At 43.6% G+C, this 14,656-nt stretch overlaps 1 protein-coding gene across 2 annotated transcripts in view; it reads left to right on the forward strand.

Annotated features, from left to right (window-relative positions):
- The window catches only part of RYK (receptor like tyrosine kinase), a 254,573-nt gene that overhangs the window by 89,792 nt on the left and 150,125 nt on the right, over window positions 1-14,656 (forward strand). For both annotated transcript variants that reach the window (XM_073625527.1, XM_073625526.1), the window contains exons 5-6: window positions 7,376-7,435; window positions 12,804-12,948. In XM_073625527.1, the coding sequence (XP_073481628.1) occupies window positions 7,376-7,435; window positions 12,804-12,948 (205 nt within the window). The remainder of the gene's footprint in view (window positions 1-7,375; window positions 7,436-12,803; window positions 12,949-14,656) is intronic.

Consider the following 14,656-nt stretch of genomic DNA (forward strand, 5'->3'; position numbering starts at 1 on the left):
TGTGTTTCCCGGCAGCGAAACGTTTGTTGTTTTTTCTCAGACCTGAAGCTAGGAGCGGATGGTCCCCCCCCGAGGGCTGGATGCCAAAGCCGGGGAGGGTGGCGGGTCCAGCCATGGCCCTGTCCTCCTCAGGGGGTCCCCCCAATGTCCGGGGGAGAGAGTCTTCCCCGGCAAGGAGCCTCCCGGGTACAGAGGGGTAGCCCGGAACTCCTGTGAGCACATACCTCATGCTTTTTCCTTCCACCCAGTCAGGTACGGAGGTGATGAAGGAACTGGAGCTCAGGCTGGTGTCTAGGCCACAGAGGGGGTAGAGGACACCAGCCAGGTCAGTACCTTGGTGCCTTGTAGGGCTGGTGGAGGTCCTAGACTTCATAGGGAATGCTGAAGCTCCTGTGTATGGAGCAGGCATCCCAGGGTGGAGTAAGATGGCGGCGTTTCCGGTCCCGGGCGCTGTAACTTCCGACTTCCGGTCTATGCCAAAATAGCGGATTCGGACACTAGAGGCCAAAATCCTCCCTCAGACAGCGGCTCTCCAACAAAATGGCGCCGATCATCGGTGTATAGATGTGGAATGAGTACAGCGCTGCACCAAAGATGTTATAGAAATGGTTACACAGTAAGCAGCTAACACGCCTCTTAGACACAGGTTGAAATAACTAAATAGAAAGTATATAGTGTAGCGCTATGTGTGTAAATAATATAAGATCTAAAAAGCAGTGAACTAAACTCTAGCCATCCCTTAAGGGCTAGAAAATAAACTGAATACTTCAAAATTACTTATAAAATAAGTGTATAAAATCGAAAATACACTGAGTGCTTCAAAATTACATTTAGGATATAGTGATTGTAATAAAACAGTGTAGTGAACATAAACAGATCTTAAATAAGTGACAAATCAACCAAAAAAGTCCATGGACGTTGACAGCTGTATTCCTAATGGGAATAGAAAACCACCACCAAGAGTCTCTGAGGGTTGAATAATGAGGAATAAAGCTCCCAAGCTTCCTATAACGTAAAACAAAATGGAAAGCTTCTGATAGATAGAACAACCGATGAATGGGACGTCTAGATAGGTGGCGGGACCATCACCGGAGCATCAGGGGAGGCTTACCGGAAACAGGTGACTTGAGAAGACCTACGTCTTACAAGTCTAAGCAAGCTTATTTAACCACCAGGACTGGCAAGATGGATCATCAGGTATCCTCAGCTTCAAATGGGGGGAGGGATCTCGTCACAGCTTCAAACGTCCCCAAACGTTCCAACAGGCCAACCGGATGTTTTTAAATACCATGAGAGAAATAAAGCTCACATGGCATGATATCGTTTCAAAAAAACATCAATTTATTAAAATAATAAGAGACACTCACATGATAGGAGATCGTAACACAGCTCAAATTAGATCAGTCGCGGTAATCGTGAGGGGTCCACGTGATCATCGGTGTATAGGAGAAGACACTCAGCGCTCCAGGGAAAAGCAGGAGGCCTCACGATACTCCTCTCTTGAGGTCGGAAAACCTCAGCAAGTAGCATGTATGGATGGAGAGGAGGTAACATCTGCAACCTTAGCCCAGGAAGGTTGTGGTGAAGTAAGAAGGGGTCTTACCTACACCATAGGGGGGGGGGGGGGGGGGAGTGAGAGAGAGACACAGACAGAAAGTCTCAGGAAACTGGTTAAAGTTTGGACTTTGTCTTTTTTGTCTCCCTAGATCCTGGCGGCTCTGCTCAAGGGGCTCACAAGATGAAGGGCAAAAATCCCCCCCCTCCCAGGTCAAAAAGATGTGGGAATTGTAATGATAAGCTCCCACAGGACCATGGGAAACCTTTTTGCTATAGGTGCATACAAAAACTGTCTAGTAAGGAAACCTCACAGGTTATATGAGGGGTTTCCTTGCGGTACAGTCAGAGATGCTTTCTACCCTCCAGTCTATTAAGACTGCTATAGCACCTAAAGCGGAGGATAGAGAAATCCTGTCCTCTAGAGAAGGCACTTCCTGTCAGGAAGGTTTTTCAGACAGGGGTCAGAAAACCTTGCAAGGACCCCCTTCCTCTGTCACTTTGGGAGTTGAGGAGTTTGAGGACCCAGAGGAGTCAGAGGAGGACTCATTAGAGGAAGGTGTAGACACAGACGCTGACAGCCAGGATAGTGACCGTCCTATAGCTAGTAGCCACCTCTTTCCTGTGGAAGACATGGGGCAGTTACTTAGGGCGATCTATGCCTCTGAGGATATCCCAGAACCTCCAGTTCAGGCGTCGGCCCGGGACAAGATGTACAGGGGTTTGGGAAAGCCTCAGTCCAGGGTGTTCCCAGTTCATCAGGCCCCAAAGGAGGTGATTTTGAGAGAGTGGAAAGACCCGGAAAGAAAGGTTCTTAGACTCAAAACTTGGAAGAGAAGGTTTCCTTTTGGGGAGGAAGAAGAGCAGAAATTCTTTAAAACCCCTAAATTAGACGCAGCTCTGTCGCAGGTTTCTAAAAAATCTGACTTGTCTTTTGAGGATTCAGGGAACCTAAAAGACCAAATGGACAGAAGGGCGGAGGCGCTTTTGCGCAGAGCATGGGATTCCAATGCGGCTGCCATGGCTCCTGCTTTGGCATCATCATGCGTGGCAAGAAACGTGGATGCATGGTTAGGCAGACTTTCTAACCATGTTTCTAAAGGCAGTGATTCCAAAGAAATCACAGACTCGTTAGAAATAATAAGGCTGTGGCATATTTGGCAGATGCGGCTGTGGAGTCTGTCAGGAACAGACTCCGCAAGAAGGGCAGTCTGGGTCAAATCATGGGAAGGGGACCATATGTCTAGATCAAGGCTATGTGGTTTGCCCTTTGAAGGTTAACAACTCTTTGGACCTGGCCTGGATCAGGTGCTGTCAAGGTCAGCAGAAAAGGGAAAAAAGGTCCCGGTCAAAGCTAAAGTAGCAAGGGGCAGGAAGTTTTTTCGTCCCTCCGTTAACCAGGGTCAATTCAAAGGAAAAAAGGATGCGAATAGGAGGTGGGGAAAGGGAAAGAGCGCACAAAAAGGTAGTCTGCTCTTTTCTGGACCTAAAGACGCCACCAAGCAGTCTAAGTGACGCCAGCATCAGGGTAGGGGGGAGATTATCCCACTTTGTCCCTCAGTGGAAGAGGATCTCTGAAAGCCCCTATATCTTGCAGATTGTAACAGAGGGATATCGTTTGGAGCTTCTCTCCCCTCCCCCTCAAAACTTTTTTCTGACCCGTCTCCCCAAGGAAACTTCAAAAGCTGCAGAGCTGTAGGACAGCTTGCAGGGATTGGTGTTCCAGGAGGTGATCATCCCCGTTCCACCGGAAGAGCTTTACCAAGGGTTTTACTCCCATGTATTTGTCGTTCAAAAACCGTCAGGGAAATTTCACCTGATATTAAATCTCAGGAAGTTGAACAGGTTTTTGCGACAAAAGAGCTTCCGGATGGAGAGTATATACACGGTGCGCAGGCATCTATTAAGGGGTGCGTTCTTAGCCACGATAGATCTAAGGGATGCTTACCTTCATATCCCGATCACCAGGGAACACCAGTCCCTGCTGAGATTCGCAGTCCTTACGAGCGAAGGGATTCAGCATTGGCAATCCCGAGCTCTTCCCTTTGGATTAGCTGCAAGCCCAAGGATCTTCACAAAGGTCCTGGCGGAGGTTGTAGCTTACCTACACCTACAGGGGGTGTCCCTTATACCCTACCTAGATGACCTTTTGTTATACGGGCAATCCCTAGAGCAGGTGGAGATAGACGTAGACAGAGTGATTTTCACTCTGGAGTCCTTGGGCTGGATAGTAAACAGAGAGAAATCTTCTCTGGCACCGTCCCAAATAAGTGTTCCTGGGATATCTGGTGGATACAGAGGTTCAGAAACTGTTTCTTCCAGAAGAAAAACGATTAAAGGTGGTTACAGCAGTATCCTCTTTAAAAGAAACCAGGGAGTGCTCTCGCAGGCATATCATGAGGGTCGTAGGTCTAATGACCTCATGTATTCCAGCGGTTCCTTGGGCTCAGCTCCACTCCAGGGAGCTGCAGTTCTTCCTTTTGTCCTCCTGGGACAAAAGGAGAGAGTCATTGGATGCAAGGGTGTCTATTCCAACAAGAGTAAGGACCTCCCCAGATTGGTGGCTGGATCAGGACAAGCTCAGGGTGGGCCTACCCTGGGACCAGTGGAATCCCACAAGAATCACTACCGATGCAAGCACTTGGGGTGCTCACCTGGGGGACATCCAGGCACAGGGGGCCTGGACGCCTTCTCAGGCAGGGGCATCCTCCAACCACAGAGAACTCTTGGCAGTGGGCCAAGCTTTAGTATCTTTTGGAGACAGGATTCAGGGCTTAGAGATCCAAGTCCTGTCAGACAATGTGACAACGGTCTCTTACCTGAATCGTCAGGGGGGCACCAGATCCAGGAAACTACTGAGTCTAGTCCTGAACATCTTAAACTGGGCCGAAGAGAATCTTCAGTCCATATCGGCGGTTCACATAAGAGGAACCGCCAATGTGGTGGCAGACTTCTTAAGCCGGCAACCCATCCTTCAAGAGGAATGGGAGTTAAATCAGGAGGTATTTCTCCAGATAAGTCAGATGTTCGGGACTCCCGATATAGATATTTTTGCCCACAGAGGGAACAAAAAAGTGGATCGTTTTTTCTCTTTCAACAGAGAAGGGGGATCCCAGAGAGTGGACGCTCTGTCTCAGGACTGGGACTTCCATCTAGCATACGCTTTTCCCCCACTAGTCTTAATACCACGGGTCTTACAAAAATTGGCCCGCTCAGATTGCGGACTGATCCTTATAGCCCCATGGTGGCCAAAAAGGACCTGGTTTGCCACTCTGAAAAAGTGGTCAATTTCTCCTCCGCTCCGTCTTCCAATCAGACGAGATCTTCTCCTACAGGGGCCAGTCCTCCACCCCGACCCGGGATTCCTCAAACTGACGGCATGGTTCTTGAGGAGGAGATCCTTAGGGGTAAGGGGTGCTCTGATAGGGTAATTGAGACCCTCTTGGGCAGCAGGAAGCTGGTCACCAGGAGGATCTACTCCAAGGTGTGGAATTGCTTCTCACAGTGGTGCCATAAGGAGGTGCCTTACCCTTCAGTACCAGTGGTACTGGAATTTTTGCAAACAGGGGTGGATCAGGAGATTTCCCCGAACACCTTGAGAGTACAGATAGCAGCGTTATCTGTATTTTTGGATCAGAGGCTCGCACTAGAACCTCTAAAAAAGAGATTTCTTCTGGCAAGGGAGAGGGTAACCCCTGTCAGAATGAATGTACCGTATTTATCAGCGTATAACACGCACAGGCGTATAACACGCGCATTCATTTTAAGAGGGAAGTTTAAGGAAAAAAAAACCTACATTTTAAATAAGAACCTTTAAAGCAAAATAAGAGTCAGTGCCCATCTGCAGCCTGATCAATGCCCATCTGCAGCCTCACCATTGCCATCAATGCAGCAGCCTCACCATTGCCATCAATGCAGCAGCCTCACCATTGCCATCAATGCAGCAGCCTCACCATTGCCATCAATGCAGCAGCCTCACCATTGCCATCAATGCAGCAGCCTCACCATTGCCATCAATGCAGCAGCCTCACCATTGCCATCAATGCAGCAGCCTCACCATTGCCATCAATGCAGCAGCCTCACCATTGCCATCAATGCAGCAGCCTCACCATTGCCATCAATGCAGCAGCCTCACCATTGCCATCAATGCAGCAGCCTCACCATTGCCATCAATGCAGCAGCCTCACCATTGCCATCAATGCAGCAGCCTCATCGAACAGAACGGTGGTCCAATGGCGGCCCAGGAGACGGGGCTTCCTATTACAGAGGCCGCCAAGTAAACAGGAGATTCTCACTGGATGTAATCTGACGGCGCTCATCCTGCCCCGCTCCCTGTCCCCTCCGAGGCAGCTAAAATTGAAGTATTGGCGTATAACATGCACACGCTATTTGCACCCGATTTTTATGGTGAAAAAGTGAGTGTTATACGCCAATAAATACAGTATTTCCTCCATGGAATTTATCTCTGGTTTTGGAGGCGCTGACGAAAGCGCCCTTCGAACCAGTGCAAGAGATTTCAGTTAAGTTTTTGACTCTTAAGTTGGCGTTTCTGTTGGCCATAACCACGGCCAGAAGGGTGAGCGACCTACAGGCCCTGTCAGTTAAGGAGCCTTTTCTGTTGATTCTGGAGGATAGAGTGGTTCTTAGACAGGACCCACTATATCTTCCCAAGGTCGCATCTAAGTTTAATAGATCTCAGGAGATCACTTTACCCTCCTTCTGTGATCATCCTAAAAATGAGGAGGAGAGGAAATTTAATTTATTAGATGTCAGGAAATGTTTATTGACATATCTAGATAGAGTAAAGGACTACAGAAAGTCGAATCGTCTTTTAGTTTTATTTAGCGGCCCTAGAAAGGGAGGGCAGGCGTCTAAATCTGTGGCTAGGTGGATTAGACAGACAATAACATTGGCCTATGAGCAGACCGGTTCCCCAGTACCAGGGAACCTTAAGGCCCACTCAACAAGATCCTTGGCGGCCTCTTGGGCAGAGAGAGCTGGGGCCTCGATAGAACAGGTCTGTCGCACAGCCACTTGGGCGAAGCAGGATACCTTTTTGAAACACTATAGAGTGGAACTGCTGTCGTCCCAGGATCTGACATTTGGAAGGAAGGTGCTACAAGCGGTGGTCCCGCCCTGAGGTAGGCCTTGAACTCCTTGTCCATCCTCTCAGGTTATGCCGTCCTGGAAGATGACTAGAGAAAATTGACAGTTACTTACTGATAACTGTTTTTCTAGGATATCTTCCAGGACGGCAGGCCTACTTCCCACCCATGTTTTAATATAAGTACTACGGGAACAGTTTCTCTCTGTCACCCGGATAACCTATTACTTTGGGAGAACTGAGGTGCAGGGGGAAGGGAGGGGCCTTTTAACCTTATATGTTGATTGTGTTTCCTGTCAGGTGGACCAGTCATCTCTCAGGTTATGCCGTCCTGGAAGATATCCTAGAAAAACAGTTATCGGTAAGTAACTGTCAATTTTTTTTTTCCCCCTGAAAGTGGAGTTACCCTTTAATGACCTTGCTTCCTACTGAGCAGTTACTGAGAAAGTTGCCGACCTGTCCAAATTCTTGTACCTTCTCCCTTCAGGGGGAGTTGGAAATTGGTACCTCAAGACTTCAGTTCTACTTAGCTTGTCACCTCATTGCCATAAAGGCAAGTTTAATGCTTGTGGCTTTAGTGACTCCTTTTGTTATGGTTTTGAATGCTTCTGAGCATTTAGACCTTTATCTGTACATTAAAATGTTTGGTAAAAGTACTTCAGAGAATGGTGACTTATGTTGAAAGTAGTAGGCTAATTCTGCTTCTTATTTCCACAGAAGTTGAACCTGAACACAAACCCCCATTGTCTCCAGACAGGAACAGCACAAGAATTCACTGTAAGTGTTATAAATTCTTAATGCTATATTGCTGGGAAAAAAAGTTACATAGTAGGTAAGGTTGAAAAAAGACACAAGTCAATCAAGTCCAACCTATGTGTGTGATTATATGTCAGTATTACATTGTATATCCCTGTATGTTGCGGTCATTCAGGTGCTTATCTAATAGTTTCTTGAAGCTATCGATGCTCCCCGCTGAGACCACCACCTGTGGAAGGGAATTCCACATCCTTGCCGCTCTTACAGTAAAGAACCCTCTACGTAGTTTAAGGTTAAACCTCTTTTCTTCTAATTTTATTGAGTGGCCACAAGACTTGTTAAACTCTCTTCTACGAAAAAGTTTTATTTCTATTGTGGGGTCACCAGTACGGTATTTGTATATTGAAATCGTGTCTCTTCTCCAGAGAGAATAAGTTCAGTGCTCGCAACCTTTCCTCATAACTAAGATCCTCCAGACCCTTTATTAGCTTTGTTGCCCTTCTTTGTACTCACTCCATTTCCAGTATATCCTTCCTAACCCTTGTACATTATCAGAACGATTTTCAGTTTGTTCCCAGAATTACTGTGGTCAATTAAAAAGTGCAGGCCTGGATAAACCTTCCCAAAATCTAAGAGCCAGCCTCCAAAAAAGTAGCGGCAATCAACAGCTTCAGTTTATTTTTCCTGCTTCGGTTAAGTAAATGTGTTCTTTTTAGGGCTTAAAAAAATTGCTAGGGTTGTCACAGGCAGTCGGGGTCTTTTTTCACAGGATATGCCGAATCCGGACATGCAGAATTGTTGTTGCTTATATTTCCTTAAAGTCCAATTTTTATGATGCTTGAGAGGAGGAGATAAATAGTTTTACATGGGGACAAATATTAGTCTATGGATAAAGGCTTTTAGCAATTTTATGTGACCAAAAGAACAGATTTTGCAGCCATGCAATAGTTAAAGTGTTACAAGCATTCCGGAAGCATGCTTGTAATCCAAAGCACTTGTATATCAAAGCGAATTTCCCCATAAGAAATAATGGAAACTGAAATGATTTGTTCCACAACCATTTATTCATAAGTCCTTCAGTTTATAGTCCATATAAAAAGATTATAGCAGTGTGATAGGTGGTGTAACCATAAAATGTCCATCCACAAAGGGGATTAGAAGCAAAATCCAGCAGAAGCTACAGAGTATAAAAGAGAAGAGAGGCGCCTCTAAGTGTAGCAGTATATGGTTACATTTAATGAAGGTACAACATTTAGCAACTTGCATGGTTGATGATTAAAGGACACATCTAAGTATGCAGGCATCCGGGGTAAAGTTGTCTGCAATTGTGACCGGAAAGACTACCCTGGAGTAGAGCGATCTGAAAGCGAGACTTGAATCGCTTATGGAGGGGATGACATCAATGTCGGTACGGAGGAGGGTTTATGTGGACATCTTTACCCCGGGTGCCTGCATACTTAGATGTGCCTGTTTTAATCATCAGGCTTGTAAGTTTCTAAATGTTGTACCTTCATTAAATGTAACCATATTGCTACACTTAGAGGCGCCTCTCTTTTCTCTTATACTCAGTTGTGATGTGGCGCTACTTGTATATCAAGACATCGCTTGTATATCAAGTCAACATTTATAAAACAAATTTTGCTTGTCTTGCAAAACGCTCTCAAACCAAGTTACTCTCAAACCAAGGTTTTACTGTATTTTATTAAATATAAACTGCTAAATACTTTTTCATATCAGCAGTATATAGCAGTCTTGTGACTTCTATCAGTTTCCAGCCAAGCACTGGCTAAAGCTTGTAGGTGGAGTTCTCTGACTTTCTTATGAGACTGCAAGACCCCTGACCCCCTGTCTGGACAGTGCTGATTGGCCCTGTGCTGATCACATGCATCCTCCCAAGAAAGAAAATAACCTCTCTAGCAATACACCCCAAACTGAGCATGTGCAGCCTGACTCCATAGACTCTCTGTTATCAGAAAATTATTAGCGGCCTTTATTACAGCCTTTTTACACAATGTGAAGGATTAACCCCTTAGGTTCCACAGTGAGTATAAAAAGCATGCATTACTAAATATACAGACCGATTTTACTGTAGTGGGTTTAGTAACACTTTTAAGGAGCATTTTAACGGGAAAATAAAACAAAAACAAATTTGCACAACACAGTGACTTAGTGACACCAAAGATATCCTCCTTCTAAAAAATAGCCTTTTTTTTACAAAAGTCATAAAAATCTACTTAAACCTTGTGGTGTTACAAGCAAATATTAATATTAATAAGAAACTTAAGTTTAAGTTTCGGTCAAATGATGTTGTTACATAAAGAGTGGTACTCCCTGCCCCAACTTCCCTACCTGTTCTTATACAGTTTAAAAGCTAGTTACTGGGAGTACCAGTTGCAACAAATTTGATCGAAAACTTGATCTTATTTTTCTCCTTTAGTAGTAATATTTGTAACACAAGGTTTTAAGTGGATTCTTATGACTTTTGTAATAAACGGTATGTCTTTAGATAAAATTTAGCTTAGATGAAATCTAAATCCCATCGGAGAACAATAAATGAATCACAAGTGCAAACGTGAGGGAAAAAAGTATTTGATCCCCTGCTGATTTTGTACGTTTGCCCACTGACAAAAAAAAAATCAGTCTATAAATTTAATGGTAGGCTTATTTTAACAGTGAGAGACAGAAAAATCAAAAATACCCAGAAAAATGTATTTTAAAAAAAGTATAAATTTGATTTGCATTTTAATGAGTGAAATAAGTATTTGACCCCTTTGCAAAACATGATTTAATACTTGGTGGCAAAACCCTTGTTGGTAATCACAGGGGTCAGATATTTCTTGTAGTTGGCCACCAGTTTTGCACATCTCAGGAGGGATTTTGTCCCACTCCTCTTTGCAGATCCTCTCCAAGTCTTTAAGGTTTCAAGGCTGATGTTTTGATAACTCGAACCTTCAGCTCCCTCCACATATTTTCTATGGGATTTAGGTCTGGAAACTAGCTAGGCCACTCCAGGACCTTAATGTGTTTCTTCTTGAACCACTCCTGTGTTGCCTTGGCTGTGTGTTTTGGGTCATTGTCATGATGGAATACCCATCCACGACCCATTTTCAATGCCCTGGCTGTGGGAAGGAGGTTCTCACCCAAGATTTAATGGTACATGGCCCTGTCCTTCGTTCCTTTGATGCTGTAAAGTTGTCCTGTCCCCTTAGCAGAAAAACGCCCCAAAAGCATAATGTTTCCACCTCCATGTTTGATAGTGGGGATGGTGTTCTGGAGGTCGCAGGCAGCATTCCCCCTCCTCTAATCACGGCGAGTTGAGTTGATGTCCACAGCGATTTTGGACCACTGCACTTTCACCCAGTTCTCCTCTGAATCATTCAGATGTTCATTAGCAAACTTCAGATGGGCCTGTACATGTGCGAGCGCTGCAGGATTTCAGTCCTTCACGGCGTAGTGTGTTACCAATTGTTTTCTTGGTGACTATGGTCCCAGCTGCCTTGAGATCATTGACCAGATTCTCCCGAGTAGTTCCGGGCTGATTCCTCACCGTTCTCATGATCATTGAAACTCCACGAGGTGAGATCTTGCATGGAGCCCCATACTGAGGGAGGTTGACAGTTATTTTGTGTTTCTTCCATTTGCGAATAATTGCACCAACAGTTGTCATGCTGTCACCAATCTGCTTGGCGATGGTCTATTAGCCCATTTCAGCCTTGCGTGGGTTTACAATCTTGTCCCTGACATCCTTGGACAGCTCTTTGGTCTTGGCCGTGGTGGAGAGATTGGAATCTGATTGCTTCTGTGAACAGGTGTCTTTTATACAGGTAACAAGCTGAGATTAACGGCACTCCCTTTAAGAGAGTGCTGTTAATCTCAGCTTGTTACCTGTATAGAAGAAATCTGGGAACCAGAAATCTTGCTAATTGATAGGGGATCAAATACTTATTTCACTCATAAAAATGCTAATCAATTTATAACTTTTTTGAAATAAGTTTTTCTGGATATTTTTGTTTTGTTCTGTCTATCCCTGTTGAAATAAACCTACCAATAAAATTTAGACTGATCATTTCTTTGTGGACAAACATACAAAATCAGCAGGGATCAAATACTTTTTTCCCTCACTGTAGCACATCACCCTGGAATGAGGGCAAGAATTCTAGTACCAGAGCTACTGGGTAACAGAAAACTTTTAAAGCATTGCTAATGGAAAATATAAGGTACTGAAGTTTGCCGCCATTTCACGGGCATGTGTAATTTTAAGGTTTGACATGTCGAGTCTTTATTTACTCGGCACAACCTCCATCTTTTTTATTTTACCAAAAAAAAAATGTGTAATTTATTGTGTTTTGTGTTCTTTAAAATTAATTTTAGTGCATTTCTTACTGAAATTAAAGTGGAGCTACATGCCCCAAGATAAGGACTTTGTTCTGACTTTTCTAATCTGCATGTTTGTTTCAGGTCAGGAGGAGAGTGGCAGTATTTCAGGATCCTGGATATTGGTGGCTCCTTTTGGTGGCAAACAGTGTGCCGGTGTCTTGAAAGGGACCGGACGCATGACTAAGGGATGGCCGTGGATAGAGTCATGCTATGCATGACTATCTATTGCATATAAGGTGGGGGGTGGCCCGGGGGCCCCTAATGGACGGGCCGCCACTGATCCTGGATTCTATAAATGCTAGCATATTTTGGAGTTCACAGTCATCCATATAGGGAAATTAATGCTATGACATCTTATGCTCTCATCTGTCTTAATTAACAGAGGGTGCATCTTTGCCATGTGGAAGCTGAGAGTTGGGAGGATGGCACATCTAAAAACACTTATCAGCATGTCTAGCTTTCTATATGCCTAGCTATTCTATTAGTAATATCCTATTCTATGTTTATGGTTTTGATTATTGCAGTAATCTTAACAGTAATATTGTTATATCCCAATTCTTGATTGGCTGAAATCATTTTATGTAACCAAGGAAATTTATGGTCACATCATACACTTTCCTTTTTATAACATCAGCATTGTAATAATACAAACAATAGGTTTTTATTGGCAATCCAGTATAAAACTCCTCTTCTTAGTGGCTTTGTAGTTTAGAAGACCAGATCTGTGAAATGTGTGATCAGTACCTATAAAGAAGGAATAGTCTATACGAGTCACTGAATTAAAGGAAGTAAATGTGTGAGAATCTTCACAAAGCAAGTTTGCAAACTTCAAAATTATTCAGATTAATAGGAGTAAGCTAGAAATAATTAAAATACAATGTAGAAGTGAACTTTACATTTTGACCATAGATACACTTTAAATGTATGCAATATTTAAATCCTTGATTAAATGTGGTTTTAATGGCAGTGTAACATTTTTTTTTTTATTTTTATTTTTTTATTTTTTTTTTAGTTGATCCTGTTAATGTAGCTCCAACCACCTCAACCCGTGTATTCTACATCAGCGTTGGTGTCTGCTGTGCGGTCATTTTCTTAGTGGCCATTATACTGGCTGTATTGCACCTTCACAGCATGAAAAGAGTAGAGCTGGATGACAGGTAGGTCTTTTCTGATAAAATAAAACGTCACAGCGGGTGAGGGCATTAGAGCTATGATATGCATTTCCATACTTGCATGGGTTGCATCCTTTAACCTTTTACATTAGTTGGTCGAATTGGGATCTTCTACAAGGGAATCTAAAATAAGTGCAATGAAAGACTTTTATTGTTACACTTGTGCTACAGGCCAGTAGCATGAGCAACATTCCCTAGTACACATGTGCAGGCAGCTTAGAGCACGATGCACTCTGGTATAGGGGAACAGAATTTCAGTTTTGGAATGGCCTACTAATATACCACAACACAAAAAATCAGACTTGAACCTTTTGTGTCAGTTCCCATCAGGTACTCTGAGAAGGCACATGCATTCATTTGGTAAAACTTCTCTCACAGCATGTTACTGCAACGAATAGATATGAAGTAAACCTAAATGTTTAAGTGCTACAAAACGGGATTTTTTTTTTTTTTTTAAACAAATTTTTTATTACAATTTTGAACAGTTTTTTAGTTCATGCATGCTTAGCAGTGTGGTAAACATCCCCCACTACGTAAAGCGGCGCTCCACCTAAAAGGGGGAAGCTCTGCTTGTTTGCACCCTCCACTGGTACTTTTTGGGGGAGAGGGGGAAGCAAGTACCTGGTTTTGACAGATACCCGATCCCACTTCCGGGTAAGATCTCTGCAGCGATCTCCGAGAGGCTGCGCACTCACCTGCGCAATTTGATTTGTCATGTTTTTTGTTGTTCTGCAGCATAGGGCAGTCCACTCGCATCAGTTTGCTGTCTCCTGTGCATGCTTAGGTGTGAATGCAGCCTTAGTATTACTTTAAGCACTTCTGTAGGCTTGTACATCTTGTGTATTACATTATCTAGAGATTTTTTTTTTTTTTTTTTGTAATAGAGTGCAGCTTTAAATGTTAACTGCTTTCACAGAACAATGAATATATCAGAATGGAATTGGATGTCTTTATTTTTGTAATTGGTGAATTTATATGTAATCTTGGGCACACTAAGATGGATTAACAAAAACTGGAGAGTGCAAAATCTGGTGCAGCTCTGCATAGAAACCAATCAGCTTTTCAGGTCCATTTGTTTGTTTTTTTTAATTAAAATAAACATGTCTGTACTTGCCAGCTTTGTGCAAAACTATTGCACAGAGCAGTTAAAGCGGGGGTCCACCTATCCATCGTTTTTTTTGTTTTTTTTTTTTGTTTTTTTTTTTGTTTTTAGTTCATTCACAAACTTTTCTTCTCAGCATTACATACTCACATATTGTGTGTAATATGTCCGCCTGTGTCAGATTTCGTCGGAAAGAATAACTTATTATTCACTGCAGGCGGTTTCCATCTTCATTGTGGGCATTTGAAGCCCACAAGCATTTATTTCCTGGATGTGGTGAATGCTGTGCTCCCAGCATTCACTGCTCGTTCCCGCACATGCTCAGTGGCATCCTGGGAAGCCTGAGACTAGCTCCCAGGAGTCTGGGAGAGGCTAGAAACACGCCTACTCCCACGGGAGGAGAACCAGGAAGTGCAAAGAAGAATAGAAAAATAAAAAGGTAATTACGGCGATTTAAATTTTTTTAAACGGCATGTCAGCATCTAGGCAAGGAAGAGAATACATACAGATATTGTTCAAAATTTGGGTGGAACCCCGCTTTAAGTATAGACATGTTTGTTATTGCCCCAATCTTCCTCTTCTGGGGTCCGT

The sequence above is a fragment of the Aquarana catesbeiana genome, linkage group LG04, assembly GCF_042186555.1.
Source record: "Aquarana catesbeiana isolate 2022-GZ linkage group LG04, ASM4218655v1, whole genome shotgun sequence".
NCBI classification, from domain to species: Eukaryota; Metazoa; Chordata; class Amphibia; order Anura; family Ranidae; genus Aquarana; species Aquarana catesbeiana.